The 20403-nt window shown below is 43.6% G+C and overlaps 1 protein-coding gene across 6 annotated transcripts in view; it reads right to left on the bottom strand.

Annotated features, from left to right (window-relative positions):
• FYN (FYN proto-oncogene, Src family tyrosine kinase) overlaps positions 1-20403 on the bottom strand; it is a 183630-nt gene that overhangs the window by 14198 nt on the left and 149029 nt on the right. For all 6 annotated transcript variants that reach the window (XM_017847136.1, XM_017847135.1, XM_017847131.1 and 3 more), the window contains 2 exons: positions 19604-19680; positions 19353-19506 (listed from right to left, as the gene is read on the bottom strand). In XM_017847136.1, the coding sequence (XP_017702625.1) occupies positions 19353-19506; positions 19604-19680 (231 nt within the window). The remainder of the gene's footprint in view (positions 1-19352; positions 19507-19603; positions 19681-20403) is intronic.

Here is a 20403-nt window from a genome sequence, read left to right on the forward strand (position 1 = left end):
AAAAAAAAAAAAAAAAAAAAAAAAAAAAAAAAAAAAAAAAAAAAAAGATTTCCCAAAGGCCTCCCACACCCACAGCAGGGAAAGGAATCTGCCTCCAGCTCCTTCTCTCTCCACATTTGCTCTCCCTGTAGCGGCCATCTTTATTCCTGGGATAATTTTTTCTTCTAGACTGTAAGATCACTTTCTTACCACCTTTTCTTCCACCATCCAGAAAGAGTACTATTTAATGTTTGTTTTTTAAAGAGCAGTTTTGCCTCCATGACTGTCTTATGAGTCTCTGACTTTTCAAGACCAAGGTGCCAATTCATGTCAGTCAGTGGAGTCTTTTTTATTCAAAAATTTAACTGATCATTAAAATAATCCTCTCTCTAAACCAAAAGGAAGGGTGTGGTCCACCTTGCTTTCTACAAGCTTGATGTGTGTGCAGGGAATTAAAAGGGATTCAGGCCAGGTGCGGTGGCTCACGCCTGTAATGCCGGCACCTTAGGAGGCAGAGGCGGGCCAATCATTTGAGGTCAGGAGTTCGAGACCAGCCTGGCCAACATGGTGAAACCTTGTCTCTACTAAAAATGCAAAAATTAGCTGGGCATGGTGGCACAAGCCTGTAGTCCCAGCTACCCAGGAGGCCGAGGCAGGAGAATCACTTGAACCCCGGAGGCAGAGGTTGCAGTGAACCGAGATCATGCCACTGCACTCCAGCATAGGTGACAGAGAAAGAGTCCGTTTCAGAAAAAAATAAAATAAAATAAAATAATAAAATAAAATAAAATAAAAGGGATTCAGCAGCTTATGCTCTCAAACATTCGACTCAGCAATTATAAAGCAGTTCCAGGTATTTTACTGAACAAACTAAAAGAAAAACACAAGGAATTTTATTACTTATGGAAACACAATTACATGTTTAAAGCATGTTCATTCTACTTAAGGAGCTCCTAAAAATCATACAAAGGCTGACAAAATCAGAATGTTTCATAGAATCTTCTATAAAAAGTCACTATGTACAAAAGTGGCGAATGATTAAAATATTTAAATTGGCACAGTTTTAATAGCCAGAGGTATGATAAATTACAGCAATGAGTTTTTTGTCTTAAATACAGCATATGATAACATCTTTAGTAAATCTACCCTGGCATTTTCAGGCAATATAATTTTCCTCTCCATCTCTCATGTGTCTGTGTGAAATGAAATGAAAAAAAAAAAAAAATCCTACTATTCCATTATGAGGCATCTCACATGAACACTGGAGCAGAAAAGTTATTTTATAGTTTTCCTTTTATGCATAGAGTTATTTTTAATTAGTTATGTTTCTCAGGCATCATTATTTATATCTTTCCTTACATGCTAGATGATTCCACATAAGACCTGGTATTCTCTGAATAGTCGTTTTGTTTTTAAAGTTTCTTTCAAAGCATTCTTCTCACACTTCCTATCCTTGAGTATTCTGTTCACGCAGCTTTGGACTCTGAGCCACTGGGATTAATGTGATAGATTTTCTTCAGTGTTGAGAGCAGACTTTGCCCTGGACCAAACCTCAGCTGGAGTTCTCTTACTTCAGAGAATTAAAGGTATACTACATTCATTCCTATTTAAACCATCTCTTGAGCCAAATGGCTTGGAAATCTCTGACCATCTCTGAAGTAAATGGAACATTTTTCTCTGCTGTGCAGACAAACCCTGTAAATAAAATGACAACCAAAGGAGTTGATTTTCCTCTTCTTTGAATCACTCGACATTGGTGAAGGTGTGTGTGTTGCTGAAAGCGACTATTTAAAACTTGGATATAGTCATGTTAGATTTTCCAAGTGATTTCATAGTTTCAGATTAAAAAAACCAATGGCAATATCAGCTAGTTGCATTAGTCCACTTTATTATTTTCTCATTTTATAATCTACAATAAGGATTATAATATATAAACCTTCAAAAAATGTTAAAATAAAGGCTGCAAAATGTAAGGAATCTTTGAAAGGAAGTCATTTGTAGATATGTGGTCTGACTACTAAGCTTACTTAAATTTGTTTTGTATTAATTTTCTTTCTAAGACAAGCAATATATTTATACCAAACAATGTATTTATAATGTATTTGGAGGAATAAAAAATAATGTCTTTGTCCAACTTCTCCTGCTTCTTCTGTCTTAAAACAGCAGCCACTTTAGACAAAATAAGCTTCTTTATAGATAACTCATTTTCCGTTTCAAGGAAGACAAAAGGTTAAATCAAAGCAGCAAAAAGGTATTAATGATTAACTGAGGTTTCTACTGAAAAGAGCTAATCCCTGCTTCCTCTTCCACACATCTCATTACTTCTGTTTCCCCTTATCCTGGCATCCCATCTCCTGAGGGTACAAAGCTATTGGCCCTAAAACACAGCTGTAAATGTGGAGGAGTTAACTGGGGATTTTTGGCAGGTGTCTTTACAACTAGCCATGCAGGCTGCACAGTGTAAAACCCCAGTCTATGAAAACAGCATCCCTAAGGTTGTGTAGTACATAACCTATACAATCCCACAGGTGTCCCTGCTGCAGGGCTGCTGCAGCGGGCTCTGTAAGTTAGGAGACTTCAGACACCTTGAGGAAAGATCTCCTGGATGTAAATGTTGCCTTTCCCTTGAAAGTAAAGTTCTGACAGGCAAAAAGTCAGAATCAAAGTGGTCTTTTAAGTAGTATGGACTTACAGAAAAGAACAATGGAGAAAACATCAGAACTGCAATGCAGTTAACTTCGTATTGTTATGTAACTAGCTGATTCACTCTTTGAAATTCTGCTTGGAAGCAGTTTTCTGCTTGAAAACAGTTTTCTCCTCTTCGCATTTTATTTAGAGGGAACAGAGCAAACTATACAGGTAATGATCATCTATGTCACTGTTATCTTGAGCATTACTGTAACACTTAGTGTGTCTGTTCCATGTTTACATGAATTCAAAAAAAGAAGTGACCACTCTGTCATTTCTTACTGAATTAGCTTAACAGTTTAGGATTCTTTAGGATTCTTTTAAGCCAATACACAAAGGCCATAACATGTGTGCGTGTGTGTGTGGTGTGTGTGTTTAGAAGCATCTTTTCCACTGAATGTTTTCCAGGTACTATTTGCAAATATTACCAAACTCCCAAGCCATTGCTGAAACCTTGACTTGTCATGGTGAAAACTTGACAACCTGGTGTTGTCACTGGGGCCCATGTCCTAGAACGTCCAGGTAAGAGGATCTTTGTACCTTAGTCATTTAACTCCCAGGAACATATATATAAGACCAGTTAGCCTTAGGCTGAATCATTCCTGTGATGAATAAATATGTCGATATTTTAAATAATTTCTGATATACAGCTCAATCCTGTTTCTCTGAATTCTGCTGAGATACGAAATGAGGGGTCACAAACTCTGTGTAACATCAGGGGTCTCATTCACTCCCGTGGCTCCAATGACTATCTTGAACCCAATGATGCCTGCATTTATATCACCAGATGGGACCTCTCTCTTGAGTCCCTGACTTGCATAACCAGTTTCCCTCTCAACTGTCTCTCCATCATCACAATGGAGTTCTCTCTAACGGATGTCTCTCCATCATCACAATGGAGAGACAATTGAGAAGGAAATTGGTTATACAAGTCAGCGCCCCTCAAATGCAACATCCAAAATTTATCTTCCCCACAATTTGGCTTCTCAATCCTTGGTGACTTTGTAAACCACCCAGTTGCTGATAACAGAATCCTGAGAATCATCCTCGCCTGGACACTCTATTTTTCATTATTGTGCACTCGGATCCCAGCACAGGGCCTGCCTATCGAAGGAGGTCAATACATCTTTACTGAATGATCTCTGTGCCCTCCTGCTTTGTCTGTGCCCCCGTCAGGTCCATTACATCCTGACCATTTCATACTCTTGAATTCACTACCCTTCCTCTAGTCCTCACTTGCTCAGCATGCCCACCCTATGTTTCTACAGTAGCCTTCTAATATAATCCACATGCATAATCTGGTACCTACCTACTTCCCCAGCTGCTTCTTATCATCCCAGACATGTTCTCCTCTGCTCTCCTCCTCTCTCCTCTACAACCTCTCCATTGCCCTTCTTTGACTGCTTTGCAAATGCCAGGCTCCTACCTGCTTCAGGGACAGGCTATTTCCTTTGTCAAAAGTCCTTACCCCATGGCTAATTCTTACTCCTCTTTTGCTCCTAGCCAAAGTGTTACTTGCACAGGGAACCTCTGCCTGATCACTCAAGACTGGGGTAGGTTTCCTACCTCTATGCTGCCAGAGCACCTCCCTCTTTGTAGTTGTCACTATTTTTTTTTCAGTAAATATTGACTAATGAAGCTGTTATTATTAAAGTGCAATGAATGCATGAATTGTCTGGAGGCTGTCTCTGTCCACAGATACACACTGTGCTTGAGTGCTGGAGCATGTCTTCCCGGATGGCCAGCACATCTCCAGTACTGAGTACAGTGTCTAGTGCAGAGAAAGCACTTGATAAACAGGTGTTGAATGAATGAATGAGTAGCTGGACAGCCCTACCCTTTTTGGCTGAATAACCACAGTTCCTTACAGAGCATATTATCAGTTCCCTGCCCTCTAGTGAGTCCTCTACTTGTCCTTGGTGACAGCACCAGGGTCACTGTCTGGATGCCCTTTTAAGAGTCTAACAATTGCCAATTGAAATGGAAAAGCAATAGTCACACACTAATGAAACTTAAAACCCTGGAGAACCCTACATTTTCACTGCCAAAGGAAGCGTGTTCAGATCTCCTTTCGGTCGGAGTGAATGTATCTGAGTGAGGGAGCCCCACATTTTATTCTCTGAGGATAAGGGGGCCTAGTTCACTGGGGCTGCAGCTAGGGATGGGGGTGGTTGGTTACATCAGCAGAAAGACAAGGTGGCAAGGGGCCTTGGGAGAGGTGACAGTGAAACAAAGTGGAAAATCCTTAGTAGACTGGATTAAGAATAAATTCTTAATAGACTGGGATGAATGCAAGTGACTAGGCATCAACCATTTCGACCTCACTGAGCCCTGGTCTTCCTCATTTAAAGTTAATAATCATCCATGCTTCAGGCAAGAGAAAGGAGAGGGCTGTGGATTTATTCAGTTATCAAAGTTTGTCCACAGAAATAACACAAACACCCACCATTGCTGGGCTGGCTTGTTCTCTCTTTTTTCCTACCACCAGTATTTTTGGAGTATTCCCCAGTGCCCAGCACTGCACTAGGTACCAGGAGGATGAAAGTGAATGCAGTCTCTGGCAGTCATGGAGTTGAAAGCTTAGTTTGAGGGAGATAAAATAAATGAATGGCTTTTACATATGTCAACTACAATAAAGTGCTATGGAGAATAATAAGATGGGGTACAAGGACAGATTTTGTGGGACTCTGTAAGCTGCACGAGGATTCTGGATTCCATCCTAAGAGCATAAAGTCACTGGGCTGTGAGCAGAAGCACGATGACTTCCCACATCGTTCTTTTCCCTTGTCTTTTAAAACATGGAGGATAACACATCATTACCTTGAGAATGATTTATGATGAGACAGAATGGGAAAAGTGCTTTGACTTTTCAAAACTCTTCAAAAGCATCATGACATTTCAAGGCCCATGGGTGTCTATCAGCAATTATCAATTGGGTAGATGATGCTTCCATTGTCACTTCTGTCATGTTTACTTAACGAGTGGCTCTGGGTGCATTTGTACTATTTCAGCACACTTCTCACATTTGAATAATACCAATAATCTTGGTAACAAAGCAGTAAAACTTAGCATAATCCAGCCTGCAAAGCTCAAACATTTATATGAGAAATCCATGAATTATTTTTCTGAGTTTATTCTCCCCCATGTTCTTCCTTTCTTTCCAAGCATTTTGCTTGTCTCCCCTGTGGGCTCTTCTTGCTTGGGGTTACTCAAGTAAGCTTCCTGCCTCTCCTGAGTAGCTAGGACTATAGGTGTGTACCATCATGCCTGGCTAATTTTTACTTTAATTATTATCATTATTTTTTTTTGAGACAGTCTCGCTCTGTTGCCCAGGCTGGAGTGCAGTGGTGCGATCTCAACTCACTGCAACCTCCACCTCACAGATACAAGCAATTCACCTGTCTCAGCTTCCTGAGTAGCTGGGACTACCGGTGCACACCATCATGCCTGGCTAAGTTTTGTACTTTTAGTAGAGACGGAGTTTTACCATATTGGTCAGGCTGGTCTCGAACTCCTGACCTCAGGTGATCCACCCACCTCGGCCTCCCAAAGTGCTGGAATTACAGGCATGAGCTACTGCGCCCAGTCTAATTTTATGTTTTGTAGAGATGGGATCTTGCTATGTTGCCCGGGCTGGTCCTGAACTCCTGGGCTCAAGGGGTCCTCCTGCCTTGGTCTCCCAAAGTGCTGGGACTACAGGTGTGAGCCACCGTGCCTGACCTAACTTGGTTCTTGCTACCCCAAACACAATTAATCTAGTTCAGTTTGCTTTACTATAACCTGTGTCCTGCACTTAGCATGCTCACACTTGTTTCTTTTACATTGGCTTTGGAAATGCTCTCTTTCCCTTCACCTGCTTAGCTAAAGCCTGCTCAGTTCCAGTCCCACCTCCTTCATGAAGTCGTTTGTGATTACTCCAGCCTTCACTAATCTCTCCAATGCACCTAGCGCCTAGTGCTAGAAACAACAGTTTAATGCTTGATAATAGCAGCTACCACAATAGCTAAACATACACTGAGTGCTTGCTAAGAGGCATGCAAAGGACTGTGCACATGAGGTGGATACCAGGAATAGTCTTGTTCTACAGATGAGAAAATGGAACACAGACAGGAAAGTAATGTGCCAAACAAAGAACACGTGTAGATGGCAGAACTGGGATTTGAACCAAAGGCGCCAGAGCTTGACTGCACAAACGCTATACACTGTTCCACCATGTCCACGTCTCCTCTGTGTCCTTTTACTAGTTCTGTCATAAGTTATTTAAAAAATCTCCTTCAATAGAATGCAAATCCTTTGAGGTTGGAGACACATATTTCTTCATAGCAACTTGCCTAAGGCTGGTTAAACAGCAATAAATGCTCTAACTAGCTAAAGGGTCCAGCCAGGCAGTAAGTTATCTGACACCCTGACGGTCAAAGTCATTCTTTTCCTTTACACAGACTTAATCAAACTAAACACAAAGAGTGACAATAGAGTGGTGTAATAAACTAATAATTTTCTTCATTCTTAAAAGTTATAGGAATAAAATCTTCCTTTCATACGACAGCACAGCCTGACTGATGCTCTTGGTTTTTCAGTGCCAACAGAATGACTGCCCAAAGTCATTATGTCAGGATGGCCCATCCCAAGCCCCAGACCACATTCCAGTTAATGAAGTCCCTCTATCCCTAGTGGCCAAGTAATCTGTTTTTCACTTCTGCCTCAAATGGAAACAATCTTACTTGACTCAGTTACTTCCTGTTCTTTATGTGTTTTCATACATTAAGATGATGGCATAGGCATTTCAAATGCTCCAATGAAGACTGCGGATACTTTTGCTGCCAAACCACCTCCTGCAGTAAGAGTACATAAGCCGGTCAGGAAACGAGGAGGGGATGCTCTTCAGTGACAATGCAAAGCAGTCCAACGGTGGGCTGAGCTGGGATTGAGTAGTCACTTGTGGAAGGACCAGAATGATCACTTAGGAAAGGAGCTTCCGAGTCAGGCATCCCTGTGCTTGCACACTGGATTTGCTGGTTGATCATTTAAAATGTCCCTAAGTCTCAGTTTCCTTGTCTGTAAACTGGGGATGATAACCTCCTAAGGTTGTGGTGAGAAGAATAGTTGATGTAAAAGGCTCAGCACAGCATCTGGCACCTGGTAATAGCTAAATAAATGCCAGCTGTTATTTTATTCAGATAGTAAAGGCCTAAAGTCACTGAGTTGCACTTGGCAAATGCCATCAGCAATGCCAAAGCTCTCCAAACATCAGAAGAGGAAAAGAAGATAAAAAACCCCTCATCAAAACACTCATCAACCAATCCATGAGAATCTTCCGAGGGTCCACGATGTCCCCAGCACCCTGTGAGGCGCTCCTGGGAAAACCAAGCACAGGTTGCCTCCACCCTTGGGGTTTCCAGGCAGCCAGGGAGACAGAGCTCACAGGCAAATCCAACAGATAACTAAATGGTGGCACTGCCTTTAGGAAGAAGAGGGCTCAGCAGAGAGAGGAAAAGAGAACATGAGCAGGAGATGAGGGCTTCAGGGAGAGGTAGCTGCACTGAAATGGTGCATGACCCATGGCTCTCCCTGCAGCGGGGAGGGTCAGGGCAGGGGCCAGGGCAGACCTGGGTGGGCCCAGCTCACATCACCGGAGAGCTGAACTGCCAAGTCTCTCTCTCTTTTATTTTTCCTGGTGACCAGGCCAATTCCATAGTCTCAGAGAATATCCCCTCTGGCTAAAAAACTAGGCCAAGGTGGAGAAGGTGAAGTCAGTATTGAATAAAAGAAGCCAAATCCTTCCTACAGAGAATCTGAGCTGTGCCCTAACAGCATTTTCAAGGAGGAAACCCATTAATTTCAACAATAGACACTGCTTTTCTGAACCAAAGAGCCACCCAGAGCCCTTTTTAATTATAAAGCCACTAACTCTGAAAATTATTATATCCAATATTTAATAGTATGCAATACTTCAACTTGAAAGTTACTCCGGGTAATACAAGAAAAGAAATCACAAACAATGCCAATAACAGAAATTTGGTTTACAGGAGGGAGAAGTGACGAGGCAGTACCAGGACAGGATATCCTGTGAAAGAAGCAATATCGAAGCTGACCTGACCTGGAACTTTGTGGTTACTTAAACAAAACAATGATTTCAAACCCAGCGAAACTTGGCAAAGCAAAACTCAGAATTTTCACACTAGGCCAAAGGAATGACTTTCAGATTTCCCAAATGCTTCTGAAGTAATACAACTGGGTGTTTTCCAGTTATCTCTAGTGACGCATTCTGTTGAAACTTCTACTTCAAGTTCATAAAGGTTTTAGCATCATGCTTTAAAAAAAAAAAAGAAAAGTAAATGTTACAATAGGTTAAGGTTATAGCCCATCTGAAATTTCAAAATGTTGAGCAAGGAGTTTGAGAAGGAGGGAGGTTGGGAGGAAGGAGGAATTCTGTCCCACCGGGGTTGTGAGTGGAGAAGGGGCAAGTTAGGCCAAGGAGGACAAGAACCAAGGAGTGGAAGGTGGGCCTGAACATATTGCAAAGATAAGGCTGATTAACTAGGCATAGATCCAAAGTCTAATTGAGTGGAATCCATGGAAGGAATATTCAGGCTGAGGGGGGTGAGCAAAGTTCCAAGAGAGCCCAGAGTTCAAGACTGGACAGAGAAGAGATAGAAGGTCTATCAGTGGGTAATAAAAATCGAACCCAGGACAACGAGAGGACAGAGGGGAGTAGACTCATCTCCCAGGGAGAATGCAGGGGCTAGGCTGGACTCTAGGTTTTAATCCTGGGGTTTTGCAGTTGGGGAAGGATAGGCAGGATAAATTGTGGAAGGGCATTTGATCCAGACATGCAGGCTACCAGCAGGTAAACTGTGACAGTCCTTCCACATATCCCTAGAGGCGCCAGGAAGTGAAGGGAGGAAGTTCTGGGCTGCTTGTCATTCTCCATCACCTCCCTTGCAACGGTAACCAATAACAAACCCACTCTAACTCATGGGGGCAACGCAAAAGTAGAGAATAAAATTAATGGGCATCTCCTGAAATCACGGGTATTTGGTCCTTTTAAGAAGGAAATCTGAGAACCATCAAAGGGACTTTCCCTGGAGTACAGACTGTGTTATGGAGGCTTATTTAAGTGGTTATCTTAAGTGGGACTGAAGAAAAAAGGAGCCCTGCTTGCTGTTCTAGAATACTGAGGCTCTAAATAATTCCAATTATCCTTCCAGTTTTCCAAGAGCCAGAAAGGAAGCAGTATCAGAATAAAAATTCTGTAACTTGATTACCTCTGCAAAGAGAAAACAAAACAAAACAAACAGAATAAAAATTCTGATTCACAGCTTCAACAGGATAAACACTATGTTTGTGGACTTTCAATCCAGAGCAAAAGAGGGCTTTGTAACCATGAGCACACTGCTGCCCAGGGTGGTGAGAGGAACTCACCTGAGTGATCAATGGATGTGTGGGATGTAGCTCAATGCAGAAATGATGCCAAGAATCCAGCCACCCCTAGAAGGGGCAGAGGGCCCGTGTGAGTCTGACTTCATGCCACATGGCAAGCTAGGCTGCACGGGCAGCACTGGGTTTGGGGATACTGTGTGGGAACAGGTGGAGGTCATGGGGTTTGAATGGGAGCTCAGAAGGTATCAAACGATAAGGGGATACACAGAAGACAAGTACCACTTTGGGGTGGCTTTTTCAAACCGTTCCCCCTTTCAATCTGGCACAGTATCTGTGCCAATGGGGGAGCCACCCTGCGGATGGCAGAGCAATGCCACTGAGCCCCCTCCTTTGGCTGGAAGAAATGATGCTTCAGAACCTGGGGCAGTTTTCAAACGTACTGCGTGTCCGTGATTACCCAGATGATGCAAATGCGGGAGTTCCTTTTGCCAGCAAGGCAAGACAAGGAAGCCAAATGACACTTCTGATGTTTGATGGCAATCTGCAGTTCCTATTTACACACTTTAAAATCACAGAGGGTGACCATCTGCTTCCTTCTTGATGATTACTAAGAAACGTGGGCTGCACAGACTGAGGACTTGCTCTTGACCATTCATAAACAACCACCAAAAGGCTCTGCCCAAAACAGCACAAAGGAGAAAGAGATGCTCACACGGAATATACAATGGGACTGGCCAGCACAGATAAAGGGAAAGGTATGCAAAGAAGCTGGGCTTGAGGTGACCACTGCTTACCTCCAGTCCATCTGCATCCTCTGGGCAGAGTCAGAGCTGCCCGAGGGTGGCAATGAAAGAAATTGGTCCCATCTCCGACCTGAAACAGTTCTAATCTTTAAAGAGAGACTGTAGTAGGAAAGGGTGATTTAGAGTCCCTTTTCTTTTAATTTTAATCTTTGGCTTTCAACACACCCTTTCCTGGAGGAAAATGGATGCGCTCTACAATTCATCTCCATTTCCCTGCCAATTTGACCTGCTCCCCCTAACTATTAATCTGGGCCCCGAAGCTCCACGGTGGCTCAGCAGATAAACAAAGCAGTCCCTCCCAGAAACGAGGTGGAAGCTCAGAGCTTGAAGCGACAGAATACAAATGAAGGAGCTTTTCTGCTTAGTGACTGAAGTGTACCAAACTCGGATCCGGGAAGCTTGATTACAAGCAGCATGGTTCAGGCATGCGACTCAGCTCAGCGGGAAAGCCGTGTCTGACCTCGTAGGGCAGGGCATTCTGTCGGGCAAGTCCCCTGGGGTCTCTCCCGAGACAGCCCTCAGGATGACAGACTCTCAGTGTGGGCTGGGGAGTCGGGGGTTGGCGTGGTCATTTGATGGCGGCACCACTGAGTTGGGAACACACTAGCCGGTGCTTAAGACAATGGCTTGCATTTTAAAGGGTTTGCTTTTCATCAAAGGATGGTTTGCTTCTCTAGCATGGGAAGAATTAGATTAAATTCAATAATTAAAAGGTTTTTTTTTTTCCTTCCCTCTCCTGATATTTGCTGTTCAGGTCACAGCACACTGTGCGGGAATGGCAATGCTGTTGTTGACAGAGAACAAGAAATTCATGTGTTGACGGGGGCAGAGGGAGGGCATCTCATGGCGAGATCAGCCTTGATCTGCCACCGGATTACAGGGACCTCAGAAGCGGCTGATTAATAATTCTGCAGGAGCCCTTGAGCTGGAAAGCTGGAGCTCTGAGTCTAATAATCCCCAGTCATTGTAATACAAAGGAAGGACAGGAATTGAATTCACAGTTCTGGATGGTGAAATTCGAAATTCGAAAGAAACAGGGATCCACTTCTTCCTGAGTGTGTTTTTCAACCTAGCTGCCTGCTTGTTTGTGTTAAATGGTTACTGTGCTTTTTGAATCTAAAATCTGATTATATTTAATTAGTATAGGCATCTGGGATTTCTAATACACAAAGAGTTATTAAAGTAACAAATCTTTCTAAAATATGTTTTCTATGAAAGAATGTGTTAATTTATGCGGTAACAATTTTTTAACATGAAATAATTAACATGAAAACTGCAACAATTAGTAATTCTTCGTAGTCTAATTTATACTTGAATTTTCCTCCAGACAATAATCTATTCAATTTAAACCCCCAATACTGGAAGCATTTGAACAGACACATTTTTCTTCTTCTATTTAATACATAAGCCTAAACTTACAGCAGTCTTATACAAAGACCCGTATGTTCCTATTTTTATATATATTCCAAAGATCTAAAGATTATGTTTCCTTGACATTTGTTTCATTAATTTTGAACTTAAAAACAAACCAACCAAAACCATACAGCAACCCCAGTTCCTGTCCTTCGTGAGGATTCAAATCAGGAGAAAGGGCGATAGAGGCAGAGCCTCCATGTGGAAGCAGCCCCGATGGGAGGGATCAGGAAAACCCAAAGTGGGGTGTGTGTGTGTGTGTGTGTGTGTGTGTGTGTGTGTGTGTGTGTGAGACAGAGAGAAACACAGCTATTAGCATCCATTGGACCAATAATATAATAATATTACTATTACTACTATTGCCAGCTACCACGATCAGCTCAGTGTTGGCTTTGTGCCGACTGCTTTATGCTTTATGGTTATTCGCAGGGAAGCCATACAACAATTCTATGACATAGAAACTATTATTATCCCTGTTTTAAGAGGAGGAAATAAAGCTCAGAGAGGTTATGCAACTTGTTCAAGGTCTCATAGTGAACTGGCAGCAATGCTAGGTTTTATACCAAGACACTTTGATTTCATGGGTCATGCTCTTAACCAATCCAGGCCCTGCCATCTTTGGGAGGAGACTGAGGTGTATATGGGAAGAAGAAAAGAGGTCAAGCTATTAAAAAAAGAAGAAGAAGAAGAAGAAAAAACCCAAAATAGAACAAAACAAAAAAACACCAAAGTGTTGTGGGGAGGAGTTGGAAGAAGTGAAGAATACCAGCAACTTCTACTAATTATCTTCTTGAATTCTTACAACCACCTTAAAGGTAACCAACACCAATGTTATTTTATGATGAGAAAGGTGAGGCTCAGAGAGGCCAGAGCTTATGCTCTAGGAATACGGCATCAGGATCTGAACACAGGCTTATCTAGCTGCAAAGCTCCTGTGCTTCCCATCACTCCAAAAACAGTCTTGGAGTGTGCAAGGAATATTAATGCAATAAACAACCCTTTCTGGAGGTTCCTGCAGCCACAACAGCATTTGATTCCCAGAGAGAGCCATGTACATTGCTGAGAGACAACAGGAGAGCATGTCTCAGAAGAGTGTGGAGGGGTTGGTGAACCTTGGTTATTTCCATGGCTGTAAACAAATATTTATTAAATACTACTATGTGCTCTGTGTCTACAAGGGCCCGCTGCTAGTCTTTAAATTAAATCATTTCTATAGAGAAGCAGTAAGAGCGGCTCCACAGATACTCGGGAGAACTGCTCCAGCCGTGCTCAGGCAGCGTGTGTGTGCTCATGCAGTATGTGTGCTCATGTGTGTTTGGGTTGATGTGTGTATGCACATCATCGGTGAAAATGCTGAGAAGGGCCATCTGATATTCAGACTTCACAAGATTAAAAACAAGAGAGGCAGCGCAGAGGCAGGGATAGTTCCCAACAGAGAATGCAAATACGAGAAAACAGGCAAGCTGGCCAGAGACAAGGACAGCGAATGTGTGACTCCCAGCTGTGTCTGGGGTGGAGGGGCCCCTGGAGCATGCAGGTATATCAAAGTGGTGACTGCCCAGATCCATTGACTGGCCCAGGCTATAAAATAGGGAGATAGTATTTTTTTTCTGGAAAGACTGATTTTTTTTCTCTATTGATTACTAATAGTGATTCTCTTTAAAACTTTTAGATTGTTTTCAAGGAAAATGTATGTCAAATACAAAAGTTGAGGTTTTAAGGATGATTTTACATTTCACAACTCTTAAAGAACTTTTATAGATAGCCCATGTAAGTTTCACACTGATGTGAGGTGATCATTTTTATTATCACCATTTTACAGATGATAAAAATGAGGCTCAAAGAGCTTAAATAACTGGCCTGCGGACACCAAGCTTGTAAGTGACAGAGCTGATTCAAAGCCAGGGACCCTAACGTCCAACCTCTGGTTCCGCAGTCTCAACAGGCTGCCTCACTAGCAGCTTAGAGGGAAGAACAATACTGGCAAATGACACACTGAGTGTGTATTCTCCTTTTTAAAAATACGTCCACAAAATCTGTTAGGGAGTAACTGCAATAGCTAACCTAGGTTTGCCCTGTGACTAGCAATTCCACTGGAGAGCACAGCCCAGAGAGACGAGGACATGTATGTACCACCACAGCACCTTTATTGATAATAGTTCCAGTTTGGAAATGACCCCACATGTTCAGTAACAGTAGAATGGAGGCTCTGTGATGTATTTGTACAGCGGAATACTACCCAGCCATGAAGAGAACTACTGTTCCATGCAGCAATATGGAAGAATCTCACAGACATAAGAATGGGAAAGAAACCAGACACAAGAGTAATACTATAGGATTCATGTCTGTGATGTTCATTTACAGGCAAAACTTACCAATCTATGGTGAAAAGAGTGGAAAAAAGGCTATTTGTGGGGGTGGTTACTGACTGGGAGTGGGAATAAGAGGTCTTCTGGGGTGCTGGAAGTATTCTGTCTCTTTATCTTCGGGGTGGATTCAGGGGCATACGTGTATGTAAAAATTCATCCGGCTGCACACTTCAGATTTGTTCATTTTACTGTATGTGTGTTATAGCTCAATAAAGAATAAAAAGGTATCCACAAAAGGAAGTTATGCTTACACACAGCCACGTCTGTCTGAACTTGTTAGGTTTAAATCAACATTAGTTGGCACTGAAAGCTCATGAAGAAAAAACTAGAGTCTGCAGAGAATTTTCCCACTGCTTCTCATCTGCTTGTGCAATCTCTGAAGGAAGTGATGGCCGGAGGGGCTGTGAACTTCCGGAAGCAAGGCTTGTGACATCCGCCTATGTCGGGGGTCACAGGAGACAGGTGTGGTATGGAAGTGCACAGACAAGAAGAGGGACAGTAGATCCTTGTGGTGCCTGTGGTGAGCTCTGGAACGATTCTGGGAGGAAGGTGCAGTGCTAGGGTAGGGAGGCAGCCGTGACCAGACCTTAGGGGAGGGCTGGAAAGCTGAGGGCCCAGCTGTGGCAGTGAGACCCAGTGAGGGTACCCCAACTCATCTCTCTGGGCTTGGAGGACCACCACAACCATCTCAAGCTTAACAGATAAAAACCCAAATGCATCCTCTTTCTTGAAGGTAAGATCTTCCCAAGTCATTCATTTCTGTTATTGGTAATGCCATTCTCATGATCACTTGCATTTGACTACTTGGGAATTATCTTTGATTTTTCTCTCCCTTTCCTGAATAGTGTTTCAGACTTTCCGTTGCATCTACAATCCATTCACTCATTTGTTTATTCCCCAAGAACTTAGTGTTGTACCAGATATACCAATAGTAACAAACAACATTTATCACTATGTGCTGGGTACCCTGTTAAGCACTTCACATGCATTGTTTCACTTAATCTTTGCAAAAATGCACACAGCAGACAAAACGTCTTTCCATTTTACAGATGAGTAAACTGAGGTATGCAAAAGTTAAGTAACTTGCCTAAGGCCCCAGATCGTCAGGTGGTACAGCTGGATTTCAACAATGCCCCACGTGTTCCTCCTCATGCTTGCTGACTGTCCTGTGCAGTCTTAGGCTTCTTGATATTGGTAGCTCCTAATAAAGTCCCTTTCATTGACAAGGCACTCAAATAACTGATGTTGGCATTATTTAGAGACTCTGATTGGGCAGAATTTAGCAAAGTGTTTATATCTACAGAAAAACTCTCTGCTGTAATTGAGATGTCCAGGTAATAGAGAATAAGCAATCCCTCCAAATTTCTAATTGCTTCTAGAGTGCTGTCAGTGGAAGGCCATCCTCACAGGCTCAGGGCCTGGCCTTGACCTCCTCCCTGACATGGGCTGCTGCTTAGTCCTGGGTATGGGGTGGTGGGAAGCAAGGAGCACAGGAAGGACTGTGGAACCCGGCTCCACACTCCAATTCTGCTTGTGCCCTCTGCAATGCCACCTCATCTGCCCAAGAGGGGACAGATATTTCAGTGCGCCCTGAGATGGGAAACTCACAACTGTTTTGAAAACTACTGTCATTCATGGTCCTAAAATATCTGTGTTTGGCGCATGTTTCCGAATGCCGCCTGCGTTCTCATAATCAAGATGCAGCATGGCTGTGGCCTGTGGGTAACATAAAACCCGACTTGCAAATATTATTAGGCACGCGGACCAGCTGTCTGGAGGAGCTGATTAATCCCCCGCAGAAACTTCAGCACGCAGCACACATGCCATCTGCAGAGTACACCAGCAGACACACACCAGGCCCTTTCTGCCTCGTAAAGCGGCCGGGGCAGGGTGGGCCCTCGGGAGGAATTTGATAAACAGCTGGGTTGTCCCCGTGCTGGAAAAGGAAGGTCTCTCCAACTCCCTCACACAGGCACACTAGAAGGTGCTCCTGAAAAACAGCCCCATAAAATACAGGGGAAAAGGGATGCATGGCTAATCCTCTCCAGCTTGATTTTCGGTTCTTTTTATCACTGACTTGATGAGCAGCAGTCAGCATAACTTAGGATGGTAGGCACGCAGGCCAGCCATATCTGGATTCAAATCCTGGCTCTGCTCTTTTACTAGCTGTGTGACTTTGTAGAAATGATTTAACCCCTCTGAGTCTATTCCTATTGTTCCCTGCCTGGTCCTCACGTTTCCCCTCCGGCCTGGTACCTGGAAGGTATTTGATAAATGGCTCTGCCACTTCCCACCCCTCTGCTGCAGGACAGCATTTCTTTTATTCTCCTTGGACATCCTGGGACCCCCCGCAAGCTTCGCTTTCCACCCCCTAATTCAGTTCTCCAGTTCACTTACTTCTTCCTTCTCTCTTTCCAGTGTTTGGCATGGATTTGAAGGTGTTTGGAAAAGGGAGGAAAGAAGAAAAATGTTTGAAGCAGGAAGGATGGGACCCTAGATTTGGAAATTGAATAAGGAAATGCAGTACAAAGGCTACAAGGTTAGCCTTTTGAAAGGGGCTCTGATGGCACCTGGGGACATGATGGTGGAGCTGGGCAGCTGGCAGAAGGGCAATCAGGACAGCTAATGTAGAGGAACAGTTCGGGGCCAGGCTGAGGGCAGCAGCCTGGGACCCACTCAGGGCAGCAGCCTGATGGGAGGGGAACCAGCGAGGGTGCCAATCACCCAGGGCCACAGCCTGAGGAGCCTCACTCCAGTGAGTAAGGTGTGGACTAAACCCCCAGGCCCTGTTAACACTATTAACAGCACCCCTGCCAGTGTCCTCTGGCTCCTGGCCTGGCAACCTTCTCATTTACCCATGGTTCATGAGCATTAACCACAAACCCCATAAAGTCCAAAGTCCAGGAAAAGGGGAAAAACTCAACTCACACACAGAAGGGTGAGCACACGGCTCTATTCTAGCCCTTTCATTAATCAAATATTCATGTCTCACAACCTTCGCCCACTCTCCTTCCAAGTCTAAGGAGCTGGATCTGACAGACTTGCCTCAGGATAAAGTCCCTCATTCAGGGCAAGTCTCAGATCCACTGGCACTCAGTTCCTCTTGGCTCACTCGCCTCAAAATCACATGCACATTCCTCTCTGGACGGCCAGTGCCAATCAAAGCTGCAGCGCGCCTTTGATTAGAGATACAGCACGCCATCTGGCCCAGCACCGGGGGTGTATGTGTGTGTATAACACACGGGCATGCTTGCTGTGTGGGCATTTGGCTCTAGGACAAGAACTGCCACGTGTTGGGGAAATTCAAATAGCTGAGCTGTCTGACCGACATGTAATTCAGCATTTGGACAGTATCGGTAGCAGCTAGGGTCTTAGTTTAACATTTTTCCTCATCACTTGAGACTGCTAAGAATGCTTCCATTCTTAGAGTCAAATGAAGGGAGAGGATAATTGGCATGAAATGAAAGAATCAAGAGGAGGAGGAACGGGGCAAGAGAAGGAGGAGAAAGAGAAAGAGAAAGAAAAGGACTCCAGAGGTGGCCATTATGAAATGCAGTAGAAAGCACCACCCTGTAATACATTCCAGTCACTGCTCGGCTTTGCTTGGGATGACTAGGCTTTGGTTAAAAATACCAACAATGAAAGTTCCCCCTTGCTCTAGTTGTAAACATTATATTCTACACGAGGAGCCTATATGCGATTGCAAACTGCATACTTAGTCTCACACTTTTACCTGGTGACCACTTTGTAAGTATCCAGAAAGAAAGAAAATATTCCTAAAAACTCCTTTCTAGTATCTGGTGTTCTAATAGCACCCGAAAAGCTGCCTCACTGGAATGGCTGCTGAGTTGATATATTTCACTTAAAGGCTAATTGATAGAAATTTTTGCAGAGGGTGGGGTGAAGGGGATGATGAAAGGAGGTGGAGATTTTCGAGTAACTATGCTGTTACCATCTATAGTCTTTCTAACTCCTCTCTCCAGTCTCCCGCTCCCTGCTCTGGACCCATAAGGATTCATCCCTGAGTTCCTGTGACCTCTACTTCTGGTTGGGTCTGGCAGAAGACCTGGAAGCGGGCTAAAGAGTGGGGTTGGTTATGAGTCCCCAGATCCATTCCTGCCATCTCTCTCTACTGAGGAGGCCCTCTCTGTGCAGTGGCCTATTCTGACTTCTCGTGCCCACTTCTCTGCCCCCTTGCCTTTGAGGCTTTGGTTCTGTTGCTGTTACAGGCTCCGAGATACTGCACCATGCTCTGCTGGCTTTCTGAAACCCTGCCTGTACCTTTGTAAAAAACTCATTTCTTAACTTCTCTAATTTGAACGTGCCTTCTGCTTTCTGCTGGAACACAGACTGATTGAACGATGACCTAAAACTTGACGATCTCTTGGCTTTCCCCAGCCTTCTTTCTCCAAAAGCAGAGTACCCTAGGCCTGGATGCTGTGAGGAGATCAGCACGAGCCAAGAGGACCACAGCAGCAAATACCAATACCCACCCACCCATCCACCAAAAACCAGTATCTCATTCCTCCACTCGTCCCACAACAGTCTCCCACCTGCAGAGCTGTCAAATTCCTGCCAGATCAAGGAGTCCAAACCCAGCTGAAGAATGACATTTCAGGTATTTTCTGAAGGAAGGGAAGGTAAGGAGGAAGGAAGGGCCGTGCGGTAAGTGACTGTTCTCATGGCTGTGATCACGAGCCACTGTCATTCAAGTGCCCACCTTGTCTTGCTGTGTACTCATTGTCTTCGATCAATCGGGCCAATCCGAAATCAGCAATCTTGCATATGAGTCCATTCCCCACTAGAATGTTTGCTGATCGCAGATCTCTATGGATATAATTCATGCGCTCGATGTAAGCCATTCCTGCAGCCACCTGTGGAAATCCAGGGAACAGGACATGTTACACCATGACCCAATGTACTTACATGTCATTAAACCTATGGCACATCAAGTTACCCTGCAGGGCTTACCTGTGCTGCCATGTCCACAAGATTTGGTAATTTCAGAGCTCTTCCTTCTCCATCTTTTAAGAAATCCAGTAAACTTCCTATGAACAAAACATAAAATCATTTCAATTTACTTTGAAAGATAATTCCCAATGGAGAGCTGTATTTGGTTTTCTTATTAAAAGTAATAAGGTAGTCAAATGGAATAATGCCATTCATGGGGGGGAAAAAGGTTTATATAATAAAGCAGGGTAGAAAAAAGTATATGCATGGAGAAGCAACAGTTTTACCTTTTAAAAACAAACAGCATTAATTCCATTTCTAGGAATAACAATATATATTTGATAAAACAAGAAGAAATGGGACTCAATCTCCCTTTATGTCATAAAGAGGAACCTATGAAGAACCGCACCTCTTCAATCCCATTCCCCAATCACCCCTGCACAAAGAATGGATGTGGGGAAAATACAGCCCAGCTGAGTGGTCCAAAGCTGTGGTCTTGGGACCAGCAGCTACAACAACACAAGGGAACTTGTTAGATATGCAAATTCTCAGGTCCCATCCATCCCAGATCGAAGAAACCAGAAACTTTGAAGGTTGGGTCCAGAAACTTCGGTTTTAAGAAGCCCTACAGGTGATTCTAATAATATAAGGTAAAGTCTGAGACTCAGTAGCTTAGCTTATTTACAGATTTTGAATCAAGAAAAGACAATCTGAAGAATATGGGTGGGGCAGATGGTTCCCCTTAATTAGATCATAGCCAGCCAAGCCTTAAATCAGACGTCTGAAACAAAACATTGGAAGCTTCAGAGCCACTATTATAA

Source organism: Rhinopithecus bieti, unplaced genomic scaffold (assembly GCF_001698545.2).
Source record: "Rhinopithecus bieti isolate Rb0 unplaced genomic scaffold, ASM169854v2 scaffold_26504, whole genome shotgun sequence".
Classification (NCBI taxonomy): domain Eukaryota; kingdom Metazoa; phylum Chordata; class Mammalia; order Primates; family Cercopithecidae; genus Rhinopithecus; species Rhinopithecus bieti.